The 25218-nt window shown below is 34.7% G+C and overlaps 1 protein-coding gene across 1 annotated transcript in view; it reads right to left on the bottom strand.

Annotated features, from left to right (window-relative positions):
• Positions 1 to 24316, bottom strand: part of LOC145679647 (NADH dehydrogenase [ubiquinone] 1 beta subcomplex subunit 9-like) — a 46088-nt gene extending 21772 nt beyond the window's left edge. The window contains exon 1 of the mRNA XM_081750223.1: positions 24249 to 24316. Coding sequence (XP_081606349.1) covers positions 24249 to 24274 — 26 coding nt within the window. The 5' untranslated portion in view covers positions 24275 to 24316. The remainder of the gene's footprint in view (positions 1 to 24248) is intronic.
• Between the last annotated feature and the right edge of the window lie 902 nt (positions 24317 to 25218).

Consider the following 25218-nt stretch of genomic DNA (forward strand, 5'->3'; position numbering starts at 1 on the left):
TGTTGGTAAGTATTGCTGCAAATTTTGAGAACAATACACGCGCTGTTCCTAAATGTTATATTTTGACTCTCCCTCGTATTATCATTGTACGAAAGAGATGTCCGCCTCAAGTGCATCACTTCCAAAGGCTAAAAAAAAATTACAATATTGGTTTATCAACGTAGTTGTCATCGCTCACCAATGACGAGATTCCATGGTGAAAAAAAACTGTTATCTGTCATGGAAGTCCTTAACCGCATGTTAATCAGGGAAGTCTTCGCTGGCAAGAAGGGAGTAGTGAAATCGAGAGAATATGATGGATGAGGAGAAATTTTATGCTGTAAATCATGGAGAGGCTGCATCATCCTTTGCGTGACATGGAGGCAAAGTAGTGTCATGAAACATGAGAACACTATATCTGCTGACTACTGCTGGATGCTTGCAGGTAAGTTTGTGGTGCATTCATAGACTTAAGCACTGTCAAAATTTTTGTGCTCCTACCAGAAACTAAACCCCGGACCACGTAGGCCTACATTAAAGGCACATGCACTAGCCATTACACCTGCGATCATAAATCAACTGAAGCTATCGACTGTTCCCTCATAAGTCTATATATATACTTTTTGACTTTTTTAATGTGAGGTATCACTTTTTAGTTTCTCGGTATGGTTAACACCCTGTATATACACCTAGCAGTACCATAAATGCTACGCTGTCGCCTGATACTCTTAACACGTATTTTGTTACTTCCGTCGAGGAAATCAAGAAAAACAATGCAGATACTAATGTAAATATGTATCAGTATTTAAGTCAACATAGTCCATTTAATAGTTCTTTTGTTATTAACCATGTTAGCCCTGATGATGTAATAAAAGTAGTTAAAAAAATGAAAACTTCGGACAGTAAGGATATATTTGACATATCGAACAACCTTATAAAAGCTATCATTAATCAAATTGCGCAACCCCTTGCAATATGCTTCAATAAATGTTTCTCTCAAGGTATTTTTCCTAAAGCACTTAAAATAGCAAAAGTTATTCCTATATACAAAACGGGAGAACGATCGTGTTCATCTAATCACCGTCCAATATCCCTTATTCCAGTTTTTTCTAAAATTATGGAAACTATTGTTAAAGATCAGCTATATAAATATATGACCGAGCAAAACATAATTCTAGAAGCTCAATTTGGATTCAGATCTGGGAAATCCACAATTGATGCAGTAGAATCACTAACGAAAAAAATATATGAAGTTTTTGAAAATAAGGGTTTTGCTCTAGCTACATTCTGCGATTTAAGTAAAGCATTTGATTGTGTAGATCATAAAATTCTATGTGATAAGTTAGCGTATTACGGATTCCACAGTAGCAGTTTAAACTTTGTAAAATCCTATTTAAAGGAACGTAAACAGATAGTCAGTGTTAACAACATGCATTCAAACATCTTAGAAGTGAAATATGGGGTACCGCAGGGTTCTGTTCTGGGTCCGGTACTATTTTTAATAATGATAAATGATTTGCCTCTAAATACTAATACCACATCAATTCTATACGCGGATGACACTACGCTACTTAACATAAATACAAGCTTTGAAGAAGTGTATATAGAAGCTCAAGCTGAGTAGATAGGGGTCACTTGGGGCTGTTTTTTTCCTACTGCGCATGCGCAAACCCTTGACGCTGATTGGCTGGCGCAGGTCACGTGACCCCGCCCCGGCCACGCCCCTCACGCTGATTGGTCGGCGCAGGCCACGCCCCTTGACGCTGATTGGTCGGCACAGTTACACCCCTTGACGCTGATCGGTCATGCTCTTTTACGACCTCCTATCTACTGCGCTGACTGGCTGGCGCGGGACCCCCTTCCGATTGGCTGGCACCGGACCTCGCCCCCTTAACGCCGATTGGCGGACCATGCGCACGGTCTGCGCTGATTGGCCGGCACCGGATCACCCTCCACGCACATGCCACATAAGACTCGTACCCTTTTATGAGCACTTTACGAACTCATAGCAGATCGATAACACATTCTCCATCCGCCTATTTAACATAGCACATATTACACAGAGACTCGTTCCCTTTTATGAGCACTCTTTTAAACATAGCAGAAATTACACAGAGACTACGAACACATAACATAGCACATATAACATAAGACTATCTAACATAGCAGGGGTGTACTCGTTCCCTTTTATGAGCACTTTTTTTCAACATAGCAGAGAATGGAGACCAATTTTTGACCTACTGCGCATATGTGCAAAACTGTTCCGATTCCGCCGGAGCAGAACTGCCGCTCTCTATATCAATGGTACCAGAACACACACGCACACACACACACATCAGACCGCAGACTGTTCCGGTTCAGGGGCAGATTACGGCTATGCGCAGAAACATAAAATAAGACATAACACCCCCGTTCTCTTTTACGACCACTTTATAGCAACATAATAGAGCAGACCGCAGATTGTTCCAGATTAGGAGCAGACTACGGCTATGCGCAGAAACATAAAATAAGACATAACACCCCCGTTCTCTTTTACGAGCACTTTATAGCAACATAATAGAGCAGAGAATAAAAAAATAGCAACACACACACACACACACACACACACACTTGATTGCTTATGCGCAGTAAAATTAAATTTCCAATTAATTACATATTGCACGCATGCACAGAAAAAATACACTAGACTACAGACTGTTCCAGTTGCAGTGCTGGTTCCGGTTCAATAGAGCAGACTACGTGCAACAAGCAGGTCATAAAAGACTATGACCTATTTTTCATCCCTAAATAACATAGTATACACCCACACTTGGTTGCGTATACCAAATCCGATTTAGTACAAATAACACGCATGCGCAGAAACATTTACATTTCCGGATCGACCATGCTGGTAAAGAATACCACACTTATTTCTACCAGGGTCTTATAGTTTATGTGGCATACGCCCTTTCTATGACAATTTTAACCGATTTGGATGAAACTCGGCTTATGGGGGTTTTCGAACATGCTGATTACGAATATCATACTTATTTTTACCCGGGTCTTATGGTTCATGTGGGATACGTCCTTTCTATGATAATTTTAACCGATTTGGATGAAACTCGGCATATGGGGGTTTTCGACCATGCTGAGTACGAATATCATACTTATTTTTAACTGGGTCCTATAGTTTTTGTGGCATACGCCCTTTCTATGACAATTTTATCCAATTTGGATGAAACTCGGCATATGGGTGTTTTCGGACATGCTGATTACCAATACCACACCTACTTTTACCTGGGTCTTATAGTTTATGTGGGATACGCCCTTTCTATGACACTTAAAACCTAATAACTCAAAAACGGATCCACATATTGAGGTCGTGTTTCCACATTTAGTAACGGGTCACCAGCAACCACAAGTTCCAAAATAATGACCATCGAGGTCAAAGGTCAACATACTTAAAACCTAATAACACGAAAACAGCGCCACATATTGAGATGGTGTTTCCACATTTAGTAATTGGTCATCAACTACTACATGTTCCAAAATAATGACTATCGAGGTCAAAGGTCAACATACTTAAAACCTAATAACACGAAAACGGAGCCACTTATTGAGATGGTGTTTCCAAATCTTGTAATTGGTCATCAGGTACTACAAGTTCCAAAATAATGACCATCGAGGTCAAAGGTCAACATACTTCAAACCTAATCACTCGAAAACGGTGCCACATATTCAGATGGTGTTTTCAAATCTTGTAATTGGTCATCAGGTACTACAAGTCCCAAAATAATGACCATCGAGGTCAAAGGTCAGCATACTTAAAACCTAATAACTCGAAAACGGTGCCACATATTGAGATGGTGTTTTCAAATCTTGTAATTGGTCATCAGGTACTACAAGTCCCAAAATAATGACCATCGAGGTCAAAGGTCAAAATACTTAAAACCTAATAACACGAAAACGGAGCCACATATTGAGATGGTGTTTCCGAATCTAGTAATTGGTCATCAACTACTACAAGTTCCAAAATAATGACCATCGTCGTCAAAGGTCAAAGTACTTAAAACCTAATGACTCGAAAATGGATTCATATATTGAGGTGCGGTTTCCAAATCTAGTAATAGGTCATCAACTAGTACATGTTAAAAAAAAGTACTGACTTTCGAGGTCAAAGGTCAAATATTTAAGCCTTAATAACTCGCAAACAGCGCCAGCAAGAGATTTCTGTGATCTATTCAATTTTTTGTTCCAAGCGGAAAAAGTGAAGAATGAATAAATTTTAGTGACTTATTTGCTATTGTACTAACGAGAAAAAATCAAAACAACGCCATTTTTAACTAGCTTAGAATTTCTGTACCTGTTTGGGTTATTCAAAATTTGGATAGACTAAGAAAGCAAGATATGCCATTTTAACCAGCTGAGAATTTAAAGAAACAGAGGGAACCTACTCAATTTTCTATCAACGAGAAATGCCATTTCAACTACCTCAGAATTTATGTGCCTTTTTGTGCTAAGGTCTATTTTAACTCTTCTTGACTAATTAAATAAACGAAGGAATATTGTACCAATGATAAATGCCATTTTTTTCTAGACCATGTTCTAATATTTAAACAAACGAAGGGGTGAATTTGATTGAGCTATTCAATTTTGCACCAATGAGAAATAACGGCGTATTTTAAATCATTTTGTACTATTTAAATAAACAAACAATCGGATAAATTTAACTAGCTCAGAATTTCTAGACCATGTTGTACTATTTAAACAAACGAAGAGATAAATGTGTGTGACCTATTCACTTTTGTACCAAGCAAAATAAGAAAAAGAAGTGAAGAACGAATAAAATTTGGATGGCCTATTTTTTCATGTACCAACAAAAAATGGAGCACCAACGACAAAAAGGAAACCGAAGGAGGAATAAATTTGGGTGACCTAATCAGTTTTGTACTAAGCAGAAAAAAAGCGAAGAAGGTAAAATTTAAATAGCTCAGTATTTATGTACATTTTTGTACTACTAAAATAAACGAAGGAATAAATTTGGGTGTTCTACAGAAGAAAACGGGGAAGGGCCATTTTATTTAATTTTGTAGTACTCAAAATATACAAAGATATAAATTTGTGTGACCCATTCGGTTTTGTTGGCTTTTTTAGAAAGACTATTTTATCTTTTTGTGCTCTACAAATAAACGGAGGAAAAGCAAAGAGAGACCATTTTTAACTAGCTTAGAATTTATGTGCCTTTTGTAACGAAGAAACAAATTTGAAGGAGGTTCATTTTAACTAATCCTGCTGCGAGTAGATCAATTAGTACATAGTAAAAAAATAAAACAATATGGCATTATTGCGACTTTCATTTTCGAATACATACGGATTAAGCCACTATGGAAAAAAATACTACTCTCTCCTTATGCTTATTTGGAGCAGACTTAAGACGACCAAGCATTAGAAACCCACTTGTAGGGCGTCGATTTAGTAAACTCTACATCTAGTAAAAGAAAACGAACCGATAATTTTGAGACAGTTCCATATGGGTAAATACAGTATTAGTAGAAACGATAGTTTTTAATTAAGTAGAGATAAGGAGAGAGTGAAAAAAATGGAAAATTAAATTTTAAATCATTATTATTATTATTTTAGAGGTCAAAAGGAAGAATAAATGAATTTGAGTGGCATATGTACGGAATTTAGTTTTGTAAAGGGCAAAAAAAAATGAATGGGATATTTTATTTTGTACCAGCTGGGAATTTAGTGTTGTACCATTGTATCAATTTAAGTATTTGGTACTATTTAGTACCACCGAGAAGGTGTAGAATATTTAGTTTTGTTGGCTTCTTTATTGTGTATTAACGACTAAAACCTTTAACACATACTTGGTTGTGTGCATTACAATGGCCGAAGTTTTTCATTTCCCTGTGGTACAACGTAATGGTCGCCCCGCTTATTCTAGGTCTACAGTTAGATATTTTCGGTTGGATAATGGAATAAAGCCATGTTTTGTTGAGCACAATGCCCACTATAACGATGTGGTAGACAATTATTTGATGGATAGATATTTGTTTAATAGTCGCTATAACAAATGGTATATGATAGAATTTGTTAAGCATTTATCGCAGGTAGATATTAAGATAGACTTTTTGTCGTTGGTTACTCGTTTAACCGCACACAGTTCTCTTTTCCAATCAGCTACCTTTTTTGCCATGAAAACTAAGGGTAATAGTTATACTGTGATAGCTTTCTTTCGATATGGGGGAACGCAGGACACTTTGGATGAGTTATTAAAGTTTTGGAATCATGTGTGCGAGTTCAGGCCAAGTATCCAGATTGCGGATTTACTTGGTTGCTTTACACGATGTGGTAAAACTGGCCTTTTTGCGGTATCTCCTGATACCTATCTGTTGGACCTCGCGGTATTTGGAAGCATGGTGAAAAAGAATAACAAATGGTTTTTCTCACAATAAAGCTATACATACAGAATAATCCATTATGGCAAAAAAATACTACTTTCTCCTTATGCTTAGTTGGAGTAGACTTCGATAACAAGAACGATACATTGTGTAAGAATTTCCAAATAATAGCGGTATTGCACTGTACTTATAATAGTCTGTAATAGTGCAGTTTATTTTTCGAGTGAGAGTAGGTTTTAAAGGTGTATTGTAGTCTACCAGCAATAATGATCTCTAAGAGAGTTATTAGGTAAAGATAACAATTACACCGCCATTCTGCGAACACATTTATACGATCCAATTTCTCAGATTTAAACAAAGAAAGACCATATTCTGCTACTCAAACAAACGAAGGAATAAGCTCAGAATTTCTATACCTTTTTTGTGTTATTCAAGTAAACGAAAGAATAAATTTGTGTGACTTCTACCATTATAACACGCTCACTATTTTTATACCATTCTGTATTACTCTATTTCATTTTTGTAACAACCAGAAGAAAACAGCTCAGCATTTTATACCTTTGTGATGCTACATTTTGTATTATTTTTGTGTCATCAAGAGAACAATTTAAATTGCCTCTCCCGTCACTATATGGGTATTGACGTGTGTTTAGCGAATTAGGTTTACAAAATACTAACGGCGAGGCTAAAGTCCAAAGTTTCCCGGTCACTAACTAAATATTTGAGCATGAGATTTAACAAACCGGAGTTGCGTAATAATTGTGTAGAACAGACTACATAGCAATTAGCGTAATATAATGCATGTCCATTTTTGATCACAGCAGAAGAAGAGATTATATCAAAGTAAGAAAAGTTTTCAAAGTTCCATGTTGCTGCAGATATTTAAACAACGTTATGAATGGGTTACCTAACAGGTGTATTGCCTATTGCTCAACGATTCAATTATTTTTAAACTTTCTTTCCTCGTCTAAGTCCAAAAAGACAAATATATATTTTTGCATTTATGTATTTTATTATAATGGAATATAAGATTATGGAGTATATTTGGAAATAATAGAACATACATCATGACGTTAAATTAACGAATTATTTTGCATTGCCTTGAAACATATTATTAAACATGGAGAATGCATAGAATGCTTTTATTGTAGGTATATAAGTAGATGTGTCACACTTGATTTGTTTTTGCTGAAGAGCAGAAAAATGACTAGCATGGAAATTGTTTATGTTTCTCCTAGAGAAAAAGAAATTCAGCGTGAAAACGAAAAACCTATACTGTTAATTCACCCGTCTGACCCCGATTTGCCCGATGAATTACGTGATAAAATGAGAATCATATATCCAACACAGGAAATAGAAGATGTGTATTATTTTAGACGCTATAATAGATATAATGATGAAATACTCCCGGAAAGTGATGATGACAGTGTTTCAAATATTACCTGCTTTGAACTGGAAGCTAATGAGTGCGGATGTACTAGTGAAAGTATTAGTCATACATGTGTTATACAATTATTTAATGAGTATACACCAAATTCAGTATTATTATGTGAAGCATGTTCTAAACATAATGAGAATGAAAAAGATCACAACTGTTTGCTGCAGTATGATTACGAATTATTGCAAAAGGTGTGGACGATCTTAATTAAATGTGAAATGAGAGAGAAAATCTATAAACTTTATTTAAAGAAGCATTTTAAAGGTTGTAATATTAAGAACACTTATACTGTGGAGAAAAAATTTAATCTGGTATATGAATACATTACAGACTGTGATTATTATATTAACAAAATAGTAGAATTGTTTTTAGAGAAAGATAAACAATTATTTAATTCTGTAAATGAACACTGAGCCCACTGTAGCATATGCATTTGATTGTGTAAGAATAGAAGAACTTGAACTGTTAACTGGATCAATTTGTAGTACTGTAATATTAAGAATTTAATAGATAACTAACATTGGACTCTGGCAACTGAATTGTCAGGGAGAGGCAATTTAAATTGTTCTCTTGATGACACAAAAATAATACAAAATGTAGCATCACAAAGGTATAAAATGCTGAGCTGTTTTCTTCTGGTTGTTACAAAAATGAAATAGAGTAATACAGAATGGTATAAAAATAGTGAGCGTGTTATAATGGTATAAGTCACACAAATTTATTCCTTCGTTTACTTGAATAACACAAAAAGGTATAGAAATTCTGAGCTTATTCCTTCGTTTGTTTGAGTAGCAGAATATGGTCTTTCTTTGTTTAAATCTGAGAAATTGGATCGTATAAATGTGTTCGCAGAATGGCGGTGTAATTGTTATCTTTACCTAATAACTCTCTTAGAGATCATTATTGCTGGTAGACTACAATACACCTTTAAAACCTACTCTCACTCGAAAAATAAACTGCACTATTACAGACTATTATAAGTACAGTGCAATACCGCTATTATTTGGAAATTCTTACACAATGTATCGTTCTTGTTATCGAAGTCTACTCCAACTAAGCATAAGGAGAAAGTAGTATTTTTTTGCCATAATGGATTATTCTGTATGTATAGCTTTATTGTGAGAAAAACCATTTGTTATTCTTTTTCACCATGCTTCCAAATACCGCGAGGTCCAACAGATAGGTATCAGGAGATACCGCAAAAAGGCCAGTTTTACCACATCGTGTAAAGCAACCAAGTAAATCCGCAATCTGGATACTTGGCCTGAACTCGCACACATGATTCCAAAACTTTAATAACTCATCCAAAGTGTCCTGCGTTCCCCCATATCGAAAGAAAGCTATCACAGTATAACTATTACCCTTAGTTTTCATGGCAAAAAAGGTAGCTGATTGGAAAAGAGAACTGTGTGCGGTTAAACGAGTAACCAACGACAAAAAGTCTATCTTAATATCTACCTGCGATAAATGCTTAACAAATTCTATCATATACCATTTGTTATAGCGACTATTAAACAAATATCTATCCATCAAATAATTGTCTACCACATCGTTATAGTGGGCATTGTGCTCAACAAAACATGGCTTTATTCCATTATCCAACCGAAAATATCTAACTGTAGACCTAGAATAAGCGGGGCGACCATTACGTTGTACCACAGGGAAATGAAAAACTTCGGCCATTGTGATGCACACAACCAAGTATGTGTTAAAGGTTTTAGTCGTTAATACAAAATAAAGAAGCCAACAAAACTAAATATTCTACACCTTCTCGGTGGTACTAAATAGTACAAAATACTTAAATCGATACAATGGTACAACACTAAATTCCCAGCTGGTACAAAATAAAATATCCCATTCATTTTTTTTTGCCCTTTACAAAACTAAATTCCGTACATATGCCACTCAAATTCATTTATTCTTCCTTTTGACCTCTAAAATAATAATAATAATGATTTAAAATTTAATTTTCCATTTTTTTCACTCTCTCCTTATCTCTACTTAATTAAAAACTATCGTTTCTACTAATACTGTATTTACCCATATGGAACTGTCTCAAAATTATCGGTTCGTTTTCTTTTACTAGATGTAGAGTTTACTGAATCGACGTCCTACTAGTGGGTTTCTAATGCTTGGTCCTCTTAAGTCTGCTCCAAATAAGCATAAGGAGAGAGTAGTATTTTTTTCCATAGTGGCTTAATCCGTATGTATTCGAAAATGAAAGTCGCAATAATGCCATATTGTTTTATTTTTTTACTATGTACTAATTGATCTACTCGCAGCAGGATTAGTTAAAATGAACCTCCTTCAAATTTGTTTCTTCGTTACAAAAGGCACATAAATTCTAAGCTAGTTAAAAATGGTCTCTCTTTGCTTTTCCTCCGCTTATTTGTAGAGCACAAAAAGATAAAATAGTCTTTCTAAAAAAGCCAACAAAACCGAATGGGTCACACAAATTTATATCTTTGTATATTTTGAGTACTACAAAATTAAATAAAATGGCCCTTCCCCGTTTTCTTCTGTAGAACACCCAAATTTATTCCTTCGTTTATTTTAGTAGTACAAAAATGTACATAAATACTGAGCTATTTAAATTTTACCTTCTTCGCTTTTTTTCTGCTTAGTACAAAACTGATTAGGTCACCCAAATTTATTCCTCCTTCGGTTTTCTTTTTGTCGTTGGTGCTCCATTTTTTGTTGGTACATGAAAAAATAAGCCATCCAAATTTTATTCGTTCTTCACTTCTTTTTCTTATTTTGCTTGGTACAAAAGTGAATAGGTCACACACATTTATCTCTTCGTTTGTTTAAATAGTACAACATGGTCTAGAAATTCTGAGCTAGTTAAATTTATCCGATTGTTTGTTTATTTAAATAGTACAAAATGATTTAAAATACGCCGTTATTTCTCATTGGTGCAAAATTGAATAGCTCAATCAAATTCACCCCTTCGTTTGTTTAAATATTAGAACATGGTCTAGAAAAAAATGGCATTTATCATTGGTACAATATTCCTTCGTTTATTTAATTAGTCAAGAAGAGTTAAAATAGACCTTAGCACAAAAAGGCACATAAATTCTGAGGTAGTTGAAATGGCATTTCTCGTTGATAGAAAATTGAGTAGGTTCCCTCTGTTTCTTTAAATTCTCAGCTGGTTAAAATGGCATATCTTGCTTTCTTAGTCTATCCAAATTTTGAATAACCCAAACAGGTACAGAAATTCTAAGCTAGTTAAAAATGGCGTTGTTTTGATTTTTTCTCGTTAGTACAATAACAAATAAGTCACTAAAATTTATTCATTCTTCACTTTTTCCGCTTGGAACAAAAAATTGAATAGATCACAGAAATCTCTTGCTGGCGTCGTTTGCGAGTTATTAAGGCTTAAATATTTGACCTTTGACCTCGAAAGTCAGTACTTTTTTTAACATGTACTAGTTGATGACCTATTACTAGATTTGGAAACCGCACCTCAATATGTGAATCCATTTTCGAGTCATTAGGTTTTAAGTACTTTGACCTTTGACGACGATGGTCATTATTTTGGAACTTGTAGTAGTTGATGACCAATTACTAGATTCGGAAACACCATCTCAATATGTGGCTCCGTTTTCGTGTTATTAGGTTTTAAGTATTTTGACCTTTGACCTCGATGGTCATTATTTTGGGACTTGTAGTACCTGATGACCAATTACAAGATTTGAAAACACCATCTCAATATGTGGCACCGTTTTCGAGTTATTAGGTTTTAAGTATGCTGACCTTTGACCTCGATGGTCATTATTTTGGGACTTGTAGTACCTGATGACCAATTACAAGATTTGAAAACACCATCTGAATATGTGGCACCGTTTTCGAGTGATTAGGTTTTAAGTATGTTGACCTTTGACCTCGATGGTCATTATTTTGGAACTTGTAGTACCTGATGACCGATTAGCAGATTTGGAAACACCATCTCAATATGTGGGTCTGTTTTCGAGTGATTAGGTTTGAAGTATGTTGACCTTTGACCTCGATGGTCATTATTTTGGAACTTGTAGTACCTGATGACCAATTACAAGATTTGGAAACACCATCTCAATATGTGGCTCCGTTTTCGAGTGATTAGGTTTGAAGTATGTTGACCTTTGACCTCGATGGTCATTATTTTGGAACTTGTAGTACCTGATGACCAATTACAAGATTTGGAAACACCATCTCAATATGTGGCTCCGTTTTCGTGTTATTAGGTTTTAAGTATGTTGACCTTTGACCTCGATAGTCATTATTTTGGAACATGTAGTAGTTGATGACCAATTACTAAATGTGGAAACACCATCTCAATATGTGGCGCTGTTTTCGAGTGATTAGGTTTTAAGTATGTTGACCTTTGACCTCGATGGTCATTATTTTGGAACTTGTGGTTGCTGGTGACCCGTTACTAAATGTGGAAACACGACCTCAATATGTGGATCCGTTTTTGAGTTATTAGGTTTTAAGTGTCATAGAAAGGGCGTATCCCACATAAACTATAAGACCCAGGTAAAAGTAGGTGTGGTATTGGTAATCAGCATGTCCGAAAACACCCATATGCCGAGTTTCATCCAAATTGGATAAAATTGTCATAGAAAGGGCGTATGCCACAAAAACTATAGGACCCAGTTAAAAATAAGTATGATATTCGTACTCAGCATGGTCGAAAACCCCCATATGCCGAGTTTCATCCAAATCGGTTAAAATTATCATAGAAAGGACGTATCCCACATGAACCATAAGACCCGGGTAAAAATAAGTATGATATTCGTAATCAGCATGTTCGAAAACCCCCATAAGCCAAGTTTCATCCAAATCGGTTAAAATTGTCATAGAAAGGGCGTATGCCACATAAACTATAAGACCCTGGTAGAAATAAGTGTGGTATTCTTTACCAGCATGGTCGATCCGGAAATGTAAATGTTTCTGCGCATGCGTGTTATTTGTACTAAATCGGATTTGGTATACGCAACCAAGTGTGGGTGTATACTATGTTATTTAGGGATGAAAAATAGGTCATAGTCTTTTATGACCTGCTTGTTGCACGTAGTCTGCTCTATTGAACCGGAACCAGCACTGCAACTGGAACAGTCTGTAGTCTAGTGTATTTTTTCTGTGCATGCGTGCAATATGTAATTAATTGGAAATTTAATTTTACTGCGCATAAGCAATCAAGTGTGTGTGTGTGTGTGTGTGTGTTGTTATTTTTTTATTCTCTGCTCTATTATGTTGCTATAAAGTGCTCGTAAAAGAGAACGGGGGTGTTATGTCTTATTTTATGTTTCTGCGCATAGCCGTAGTCTGCTCCTAAACTGGAACAATCTGCGGTCTGCTCTATTATGTTGCTATAAAGTGGTCGTAAAAGAGAACGGGGGTGTTATGTCTTATTTTATGTTTCTGCGCATAGCCGTAATCTGCCCCTGAACCGGAACAGTCTGCGGTCTGATGTGTGTGTGTGTGCGTGTGTGTTCTGGTACCATTGATATAGAGAGCGGCAGTTCTGCTCCGGCGGAATCGGAACAGTTTTGCACATATGCGCAGTAGGTCAAAAATTGGTCTCCATTCTCTGCTATGTTGAAAAAAAGTGCTCATAAAAGGGAACGAGTACACCCCTGCTATGTTAGATAGTCTTATGTTATATGTGCTATGTTATGTGTTCGTAGTCTCTGTGTAATTTCTGCTATGTTTAAAAGAGTGCTCATAAAAGGGAACGAGTCTCTGTGTAATATGTGCTATGTTAAATAGGCGGATGGAGAATGTGTTATCGATCTGCTATGAGTTCGTAAAGTGCTCATAAAAGGGTACGAGTCTTATGTGGCATGTGCGTGGAGGGTGATCCGGTGCCGGCCAATCAGCGCAGACCGTGCGCATGGTCCGCCAATCGGCGTTAAGGGGGCGAGGTCCGGTGCCAGCCAATCGGAAGGGGGTCCCGCGCCAGCCAGTCAGCGCAGTAGATAGGAGGTCGTAAAAGAGCATGACCGATCAGCGTCAAGGGGTGTAACTGTGCCGACCAATCAGCGTCAAGGGGCGTGGCCTGCGCCGACCAATCAGCGTGAGGGGCGTGGCCGGGGCGGGGTCACGTGACCTGCGCCAGCCAATCAGTGTCAAGGGTTTGCGCATGTGCAGTAGGAAAAAAACAGCCCCAAGTGACCCCTATCTACTAGCTGCATTAAGAGAGGCAGCGACCTGGTTTAAAAGAAATGGTTTTGTGCTAAATCAAGATAAAACAAAAAAAAGTAACCTTTAGTCTCAATCACTGCAATGATAGAGGAAACTATGATGTATCTGAGGTTAAATTTCTTGGTATACGTATAGACAGCAGTAGTATAGATTTAGTATCATGACCGTCAAAGAGATACCGCGCCTTGATAAGAGATAGTTTATCGCTTGTTTAATTAAGGATAAGACCAGATAGTGAGTATGGAAGGAGGTGATGAAATAGGGTCAGGTTTTTTTTTTTCCTGGAGATAGATGACGAAAGGAAAGGTTGAATGACCACTATGAAGGTCACAGTGGATGGTCCCTATTGCATGGTCCCTGGTTTGCAGGACCACAATGGATGACCCCTGGAAATGACTTCCAGGACCCAAGATTGCCCCTATGCAGGACCCATAACCCCTATGCAGGACCCACATTATTTATTCCTACGCTTCAATAGAAGCTACTTGTTAAAAAGATGTGAGCTTATATAATTGATTAGAAGCTACATGTTAAAAAGGTGGGAACAGATAAAAGGAAATGGTTCCCAGGACTACAGTGGATGACTCCCAGGACCCATTGCCCCCTGTGCAGGACCCACATTATTTATTCCTACGCTTCAATAGAAGCTACCTGTTAAAAAGATGTGAGAATATATAATTGATTAGAAGCTACCTGTTAAAAAGATGTGAGAACAATAGAAGCTTGTTGGTAAAAAATAGGACCCATACGAACAGCATGTGAGAAATTAAAAATAAGCCCCTCCCCCTCCTACCCCCTCCTACAAGTATACTATGAAAAGGGTAATATTTATTAAAATTATTTTTTTCTTACTTATGAGCTGAAGACTAAATGGCACAGACGTCCTTCATTGAGAGCCGTTGAAATTGAAATGAACGACTGAAAAGCCGTTTGGCGTGGCTTTAGTGACGTCAAGATTAACTTTGTACCGTATCAGAATGATAAAACTGATTATAGACTTTACTTATTTACAGGAAAGAGAGATTAATTGCAATCATCTACAAACATTTGTATGATTTGAACTTAATCAGAACTCTGAATAACAATCACGTGCAAGGTTAAAAACCTTTATTATTGACAAGCATGAGTGATATCTAACAGAGTTAATCACAGATGGATCACGAGTTTATGTGTACGAGTTTAATTGATATTGACGATAGAGAAAAAATAAACCGATAATCACGAGAACTGATGGGTTATTGAACGCTTGCCCTATTACAACTGACGCATATAGTTTGAATCATGAGAAACTTATTTGATTATATGCAATTTAATTGGAAAATGAGGAAAGAAAAAAAAGCCAGTATTTAGCTGAAATATACATGTACTTTTCCTCCATTTTTTACCCTAAGGTTAACGAAATTTTGTATTTTATATGTGGATTAATTGCTTGATTGTACCGTTAGCAGCAAAGCTATTTGAAATGAAATGAAATCTTTGAGTCCCACGGTTATGCCGGTTAGGCTAAAGGAGACGGTGATTATTTTATTCGTTCATTTGTTTTTACAAACTCTGAACAATCTAAGATGTTTGAACTAAATATGGGAGCTAAAGTAAGCTCTTAAAAGTATATAGAAAGTGGGAGAAAACCCACGCACACTGTGCTTGTTTACCTCAATTTATAAAAAAATAAATCCAAAGTGAATGTTTGTCATGAAAATGTTGAAATAATTGGTGCGAACCAAGGACTTCATGCAACAGAGGTGAACACTGTATTGTAATGGGATTGAACCCGGGACCCTTAACACAATAGGTGAACACTGTATTATATTGAGAATGAGCCTGGGATCCCCAAGCACCAGAGGTGAACGCTTTACCACTGAGCCACCGCGCCCCCACCAAAGCTATTTGAAACGTGGACCTACGTGGAATTAAACCCGGGCCTTTTATGCCAAAAGGTGTGTGCGCTATTCACTTAACCACAGAGGAGCTCTTAAATGTAAAACAATGAGAAATTATGCGCTTAACAAAATATTTCCTAAGCACTTTAACTGTAATAAACTAGTTAAAAAATTTGGATTATTTTATACATATTTACATATTTTACTGTATAATAAACGTTTTATTATGTTTAGTACCATTATACTGTTTTGCAGGAGTTGCAACTTGAAAAAAACGATAGTTATCGAACTAAATGCATGACATATTCACTAATTTTTAAATTTCATAGACTTGTTGCAGAATTGTAATGATAAAACAGGAACCTCCTGTGGTATAGTTTCTATGCAAGATCCGAATATTTCCTATAGTAAAGCCCGTTTGCATGACTCATACGCTTCATTAGAAGCTACCTGTTAAAAAGATGTGAGTATATATATATATATATATATATATATATATATATATATATATATATATATATATAATTCAATAGAAGCTGCCTGTTAAAAAGATGTGAAAAGTGAAAAATATGGTAAGCCATACTCCTTGCTAAAAAAAAAAGGTGAGAGCGAATAAAAGGAAATGGCTGCATGGTCCCTGGAAATGCCCCCTTCCCTGCCTTGCAGGGACACAGCGAATGACCGCAGAACCCATGGCCCCTACGCTTCATTAGAAGCTACCTGTTAAAAAGATGTGAGCATATTTTAATACCTTAACTCGAACAAGGTGTGAGAAGTTAAAAAGCTTTTTTTGTTAAAATATAACCCTTATGCAGAACCCCTAGCCTTACGAATAAAATATTTATGATTATATTAAAATTTTGCTTGAATGAAATTATATTTATATGAAGCCTTTAATAGGAAACAACTTTATTTTAAAGCTGGAACGTTGTTTGGAGCACTGGCTGTAGTGATCTTTTCTTGACATGCTTTGAAACGAGACTGACTTTTGCGATAGAGATGTTGGCTGGCGATATTATGACGTCATATGAACATTGTTTAGCCCGATTGCCAGGACAGAATTAATCATAGAATGATCACGAGGTGTACGTACATGAACCAAAGTTGAAATCAAGTTTAGAGATTATTTAGACAGATAAGCTAATGTTTTATAGTGAACGAACTTATGTGCTGTTACCCCCTACCCTATGATATTAGCTTAACTTATGATGACCTTGTTTACGCTTTAGCAACAAGAATATTAATTGTCGTATATAGCTTGACTTATGAGAAACTCATCTGATTTAATGCAACTTAACTGGGAAATGAAGAAAGAAAAAATTCAATATTTACCGCAATATACATGGACTTTTCCGGCTTCCCCCCCCCCAATGATTGAGAAATTATGTGCTTAATGACTTTATTTGTAATAAACTAGCCAAGGTTAAAATTTGAACAGACTATCTGTATTTAAATGCTCCCCATACGTCATTGATTTAATGTGATATTTTCTAACCAATTGAAGCTCAATAAACTTTTAAACTTAACCCAAAGTTATAATTGTCCTATAATGTATGTATAAAGTAACTCCACCCCCTCCTCCATTAATCAAATGCTTATATATAATTCTTTGTACAACAATTGCTCTATTATTTTTACTTTTAGCAGCATTATACTGATTTGTGTGCTACGTATATTGATTGCTGATTGAGCTGGTTCTTGGGAGAAAAAAACGTAAGTTTTCCAACTAATTGCTTAGTTAACTTAACGGGTTTTACACATTAAAAATGTATAATAATATATTTACTGTGTTTTGAACAGTAAGGCTATGTGAGACGTGAACCTACAGCTGAATCTAAATTTTACGCCACTGCACAAGAAAGATTTGTATAATAATAATAATATTAATAATACCATATTTACAGCGTCTTTTAACAGTAAGGTTATGTGAAACGTAAACTTATAGTTGGTGGTTGGGATTTAATTCACACGAGTTTATTAGGGGAACGGAAACTGTAATAAATTTATAAGACCCGTTAACATAGGTTGAATATTTATACCCTTATAATAAATTATTTGGAGCAACTTACGCGGAAATAATTTTTTGTTTTGTTTTCCAAAAGATAGGTGTACCCTTAGTTACTGACGCGCCCAGTTAACATAGGTTGTCCATAATTGATTATTTTATAAGTTTTTAATAAATTATTTGGAGCAACTTACGCGGAAATAATTTTTTGTTTTGTTTTGCAAAAGACCGATATACCCTTAGTTACTCACGCGCCCAGTTAACATAGGTTGTTTACGGTTGAATATTTTATACCCTTATAATAAATTATTTGGAGCAACTTACGCGGAAATATTTTTTTTTGTTTTGTTTTCCAAAAGACAGGTGTACCCTTAGTTACTGACGCGCCCAGTTAACATAGGATGTTTATAATTAAACATTTTATACTTTTTTAATAAATTAGTGGCAGCAACTTATTTCACGGATTGATTGCTAAGGAAGCACAGAACACTTAGTGTGAACCTACATGAGTTTTTCGCTTAGAATTGAGCCCTAACGTTAAAGCTGTGTACGTTATTTGCTTAGCCATAAATGAACTGTAGTTATTTTTGATTAACGTGGATTTACATTGATTTTAGTATTATGAGTGTTATATCTTTGAAAAGTTTTTTTTGTAATATAGAAATGAATAATCCAATTATATGAATTGTCGTTAAAAGAAAATTACTGTAAGAAAGAAACATGTTAGTTACAACTAGATTTGCATTAGTCCCTAGATAATTTACGCAAAGCGAACGGTTTTACTAACATAGGAAATTTTTATTACTATTTTTAGGTAGTACACGTATACTTTTTCCATTAATGAAGATTATTTTAGATTTTTTAAATTCAAAGCAGTTATTTAACCCATTCTTGTTTTACTTAGAACATACGGGCCAATTAAAATGTTTTAATATTATAGGAACAACAGAGAAAATTTGACATGTGTATCCCTTTAATTATTAACTAATGGTTAAGAAAAGAAATATAACAATTATTGAAATAAATAATAGTATACATTACCTTAAAATTAAAGAGAGATTGTTGTATACTAAATTCTATTTCAGAATTTTTACCCAAAGGTCTCACGACTAGCATCAATTTATTATAGTAATAGTATTAAAATAATAAGTATTTCTTGAAAGAAATAGATGCATGTATTATTATTAATGCATTTAATATATATATATATATATATATATATATATATATATATATATATATATATATATATATTGTGTTTGTTTAGTTGAGGGTGGAATTAAAATTGAAGTATAGAGCGTAAACATGTAAAGCGAATGCGTTTTTTTAATAATTTGAGCTGTTTGATTTTTGGAATAGTATTGAAAATTGTTTAACGGATTATTTTTGAGGGGTGAGAAGGAAGTGGTTGTATCCTATAGTATTTTATAAGAAAAAAACAATTATACTGTGAATTTTAGTGTATTTACACTGACGTTAGATAGTAAAACACGTAATGTAACATCATAGTCTTACCCGGAGTGTTTATTTATACTAAGCTTTAGCTATTATTAAAAGCGATGTGAGCGCTAGTTTATGTATTGCAAATTGAATTTGCACGTGCTTGCACAGGCTTTAATGAATACGTTATGTGTAAGCAATTGGGAATTGAAGTATAATACCGTTTACAGCAAATGAAAAAAAAACATGACATATGAGTTGTGGGCAATAAATAATTGTTGTTGTATTACACTATAAACTACCATTGGATGGAAAATAAAATAATGTTTTACTTATTAGGAATTAAATTAATACTTTTAATGTACTTTTTGACCGTAAATGCAAGCGTTAGGAATTAGACTCGCGTTTGCTGCTACCGCGCACGGCTGCGCTGGGAATTAAACCCGCGGACGTTAGGAATTAGATTCGCGTTTGCTGCTACCGCGCACGGCTGCGCTGGGAATTAAACCCGCGGACGTTAGGAATTAGATTCGCGTTTGATGCTACCGCGCACGGCTGCGCTGGGGAATTAAACCCGCGGGCGTTAGGAATTAGATTCGCGTTTGCTGCTACCGCGCACGACTGCGTTGGGAATTAAACCCGCGGGCGTATGATTGTATTAGTCTGCGTTTGGAAATTAAAAGCATGAATTAACATACCATTTATTAACGTGGTTATTATTTTAAAATAGTTAATGATGCATAATTGATATAAATAAATAAATACAGTGTGTGTATGTGGGTGTTCAAAAGAATTTCAGATAAAAGAAAGAAAAAAACTACATAACAATTTAGAATTTTTCGCTAAATAGGAACGTTTGTTTGTTTGGAGGTTATTTTATCCTACTTTTTTTGGAGGTAGTAAAGTTTAACATAGTCCTCATACTGATTTTACTAGTCATAATCCATTTTTATTGACCATAAGAAGATATATGTCTATATAGATTTTTTATGGTTAAGGATTTCCAAAGACGGATTTACTTTTGAGGTTTAGAAGTGTTTTAAAATCTTGAAATTGAGCTTAAGCAAGTTTTTTTGTGTTAATTATTCGTATTTCCTTAAGTTTGTGTTGTTGGAGTTTGTTTATTAAAAGATTTCTAAAACCAACTTGGAACCGTTGCACTAAAGGCGTGTATGTTAGGTAAAAGCATTAGAAATTGAGCCCAAAAGGCGGGACTTACCACGATTTAATTTTGGATAATTTTGGAAAAAAAAGAGGGTACGTTAGGTGAATTTTCTAGGAATTTAACAATAGTTGAGAGCCTTAATGACTATTCTAGGGGAACAAATTCACTAGAGGGTTTGCTTGCATTAATTATTGAAATATGATTGATTGACTTTTATACGTGAGAATAAATAACAGATTTTTTATTTAAAAGCATGGAAGCTTAATTTAAGCAGGCGTTTAGAATATTTATTTATTTTTGTGAGAAATTACATGTATGCTTATTGGCAAGTAATTTCCGAAGTGTTTCACGGAAAGGAAAAAAAACAAAAGAATTTTTGTACAATGTTAGCTTCGTTCAACACCGTGGCTATACGTAACTATTAGTTTACCATAACCGAAACTTGAACATTGGGGATTGCTAGCACCAAACAATAAAATATTAGCGCCTGAATCTTCTTACGTGGTAGATGTTATTTACAAACATATTACTGATAGCTTAATTTTAGTTAACCAACCGTTTAGTAGCAATCCTATATGAGACATGAACCAGCACAAAGTTTAACTTTATGAGAGTGTAGATAGACATATGAAAAATTTTAGGTACAATAAATTAACTTAGATTTGATAGTACAAGCTAGAAATATATATACATATTTTGTATATTAAGAAATAATAATTATAATTGATACTAATTACAGTTATTTTTATTTTAGAAAAATGAAACCTCAACCGAGCACTTCGACATCCCTTACCATATCCCAACTGGAGTGCTTTGACAAAATTGATAATTTATTAAATGCAGCAGAGGAGAAGAGGGGTAGAGAAGAAGATGTGGAAAATAAGTTAAGAAAAAATAAACGAAAATGCTACTTTCCAGTAGTAAAAGTAAAAGCAAAACCATCGGTGAAAAAAGAAGTAACAGAAATTATATTAGGACTACCGTGGGAGTTGGCGGAGCGGGCAAAAGAAATCAGAAAAAAACAGCAGGAAGAGGAAGAAATTAGGAAAATACATAAAGAAGAAGAAGAAAAAGCAAAAGAAGACAAAGAAATGTGGGATGAAGGGGAAGTAATTTTGGGTATATAGTTTTGTAAGTAATTGTAAATAAATAAATATATATATATATATATATATATATATATATATATATATATATATATATATATATATATATATATAAATATATTGTAAATAAATGTGTATTTTGGGTAAAATGGGAAATATTGAGTTTTCTTTCCTTTGAATTTTTTAAACCTACCTAACAAAGGTTATAAATGTCTAATTTTTTCTTTCTTGGTTATATTGAACTTATATTGCAATATATTGTCTAATGATCCATATAAATATCTTATTAACAACAGCGTTTAAAAACGCTTTTGAATGTTCATGGTTTTTCAGCATGAGGCACTATTTAGTTAACACCCACCATTAAAAAGTTTTTTTAAATTTTGATGCAATGTCTACCACAACTAATTTGGTTTCCCTTTACGTTTTTAAATTACACTTGAGTTTTGATGGTATCTACTTTGTTTTCTTCTTATTTTTGACCAATATACATAGTTGTAGGGTGAAAGAAACTTATTGAAATAATTGCTTGTTTGCATAGATAAAAATTAGAACAAGGTTGTCGTTTACTATTTAGTCTGTTCTTAAAAAAATGACCGAATCTAAGAATTTCAAGAAATTTTATGCAGCGAAGTGAAAAAAATTTCAAAACTTTTTTTTTCCGTTAATAGTAAAATTTACTTGTAGCAGGGAACACGCATTGAATGTCTTGAATAATTAACTAGGTATTTCTTTTTGGGCCAAGCTATTTCATATGAAAACACGAAATTATCCAGCTATTTAAGGTAAAAATGCCAAAGCATAACCTGTATATTAATTCAGATACCATTTACCCACTTTGAATTCAAGAAAAATGATATGGAGATTCACTACAGTTAGGGTAGGATGAATTCCTGTATAGCTTTTATAAAAAACTCTTTAAACTTTATAGAAAGCAGCCCTGAAAAAACACAGCCATACAGCCACCACAAAATCCAAAATTTAATGATTGTCATAAAATGTTCAAATAATTAGAGAAATTCCAAGCACCAGAGGTGCCAAGGTATAATTGCCAAAGAAAACTTTAGTTCAGTTGAAATACTTATTGCTGCCACAGCAGTTTTTTTTTGCTATTAATCTTGCGCGCTTACACAAAGATTTATTTTTATTATAGCAAGCATTTACGGAAATAATTTTAAAATGCAATTTCCCCCTAACATATGTTGGTTACGCCTTTGTTATAATTGCACTTACGCGAAAGTGAAATAAAAATTACTGTGTTCACCTAACACATGCTGGTTGCACTTTTTACAATTACACGTACGCGAAAGCGAAATAAAAATTACTGTGTACACCTAGCACATGTTGGTTGCACTTTTAAAATTGCACGTACGCTAATACGTGCACCAACTTACATTTAAGAACGCATTATAAAATAGTTCGTGTCATATAACTTCCGCGGACAAATTAGTTGCCTAGCACAAAATTTAAATTGCCTATTCATTATTAAACTAAGCTAAGATGGCTAACGCGCCTTTACTTGAAAACCACATGGTTTTTACTAAACTAACCTAAACTGGTTATACTTGCTAACGCTTCCCCCTACTGTAACGTAACCGTCGGTAACGCGCCTTTACCGTATAACCTAACTTAACGCAGCATTATCCACCTTTGATAATAATGTATAAAATAATTATTGTTTTGTTTTAACTTGTTGCTACGCGTTTGCTAATACTGAATAATTGCTTGCAAATGCACACCGGCTTTGCCCTACCCTGAACCACTTGTTTGCGCGGTGATTTTACCCTGCCCTGAACCACATGGTTGCGCGACGGTTTTACCCTGCCCATGAACCACATGGTTGCGCGGTGGTTTTACCCTGCCCTGAACCACATGGTTGCGCGACGGTTTTACCCTGCCCTGCCCTGAACACTTGTTGCCGCGAATGTTTTTTTTTTTCATATAAATGGACATCGACTGCTACGGCTAGAAATTAATAAATATAAACATACTTTCGTATAAATGCACGCACGCATGGGCACCAATTGCCACGCTTTTAAAACTAATAAATGTAATTAAAGCACGCATGCTTCCGTATAAATGCAGACACGTTTTTCCACATGGACATCAACTGCTAAGGCTTGAACTATTTATTGTACCCATACTTCCGTATAAATGCACGCACGTTTTTCCACATGGACATCGACTGCTAAGGCTAGAAATTAATAAATATAAACATACTTCCGTATAAATGCACGCACGTTTTTCCACATGGAAATCGACTGCTACGGCTAGAACTAATAAATATACGCATGCTTCCGTATAAATGCAAGTATTTTTTCCGAATGGACTTGCACTGCGATACGTTTAAATTAATAAATGTAATTATTGTACACATGCTTCCGTATAAATGCACGCGCGCATGGGCACCAATTGCCACGCTTTTAAAATTAATTACTGCTATATTTTTATGCACATACATTAATAAATACTAAATATAATTGATTTTAAAACACGGAAAACAAGAACAACCTGCAATCGGCTAACATTTACATGTCGGAAATACCTTTAAATAGTGTAGGCCAACATCATTTGCTTAACGCACATAACAACGAATATATTTTAATAATAATAAATTAAGCAATAATAAAACATAAACATATGTACAAAAAAAAGGTTACCTTTTAAAACAACCTAAAATTTTCATAAATTTTTCATGTGCAACTTTAATCCACGTGTGCTAACATGATTCAAACAATATAGTGGATGTTTATAATTACACCCACTAGGAGGCACCACTAATGACGCGTTGCGATACCGTATCTATCTTTTTGCGAATTGCAAGTGTCCTTAGTATTTGAAATAACTTATTAATAATTGAAATAACTTATTAATAATTGTGTTTTTACTAAGAAATGGTAATTTTTATATTATAATTTTAGTATATGTAGGAAAAAAGTATATGTCTTGCCTAGTTTTTATAATAAAAATAACTGAAAATATTGCGTTAACGCAAACCAAGATGGAAAGTGCAATACTGCATTGTGAATAATTATTGCGTTTAAAATTGCGAATGGACCCTTTCAGTTAACTTTATAGATTATTACAATACTTATTTTATACACAAAATAAAAGTCCACGGCTGTTATTATGGACCATTTGCCTTTGTATCTACCATTTTATGCCCCACTTATGATTTTTTGTACAATGTATTGCAATCCTTATAATATTTATTCAAACAGTATGTAAGACACATTGTGTTAGTAACAGACAACTTAGTAAGAAGCATTGTGTTAAGTAACAGAAAAAAAAGGGGGCAATTTAAGAATATTCAAGGGGTAGTTACGGAATACTAAAGATAGTCAGGGGCTAATTAGGGTATACTAAAGATAGTCAAGGGTTAGTTACGGAATACTAAATATGGTTAGCGACTATTTAGGGGATACTAAAGATAATCAAGGGGTTACTTACGAGATACTAAATATAGTCAGCGACTATTTAGGGGATAATCAAAGGCTAGTTAGCCCATAGTAAGGTTAATCAAGGAATAATCAGGGGATATTAAGAATGCTTAAAGGGTAGGTAGCCCATAGTAAGAATAATCAAGGAATAATCAGGGAATATCAAGAATAATTAAAGGGTAGTTAGCCC

This window comes from Thermobia domestica, chromosome 2 (assembly GCF_964235325.1).
Source record: "Thermobia domestica chromosome 2, izTheDome1.hap1.1, whole genome shotgun sequence".
In the NCBI taxonomy this organism is placed as follows: Eukaryota; Metazoa; Arthropoda; class Insecta; order Zygentoma; family Lepismatidae; genus Thermobia; species Thermobia domestica.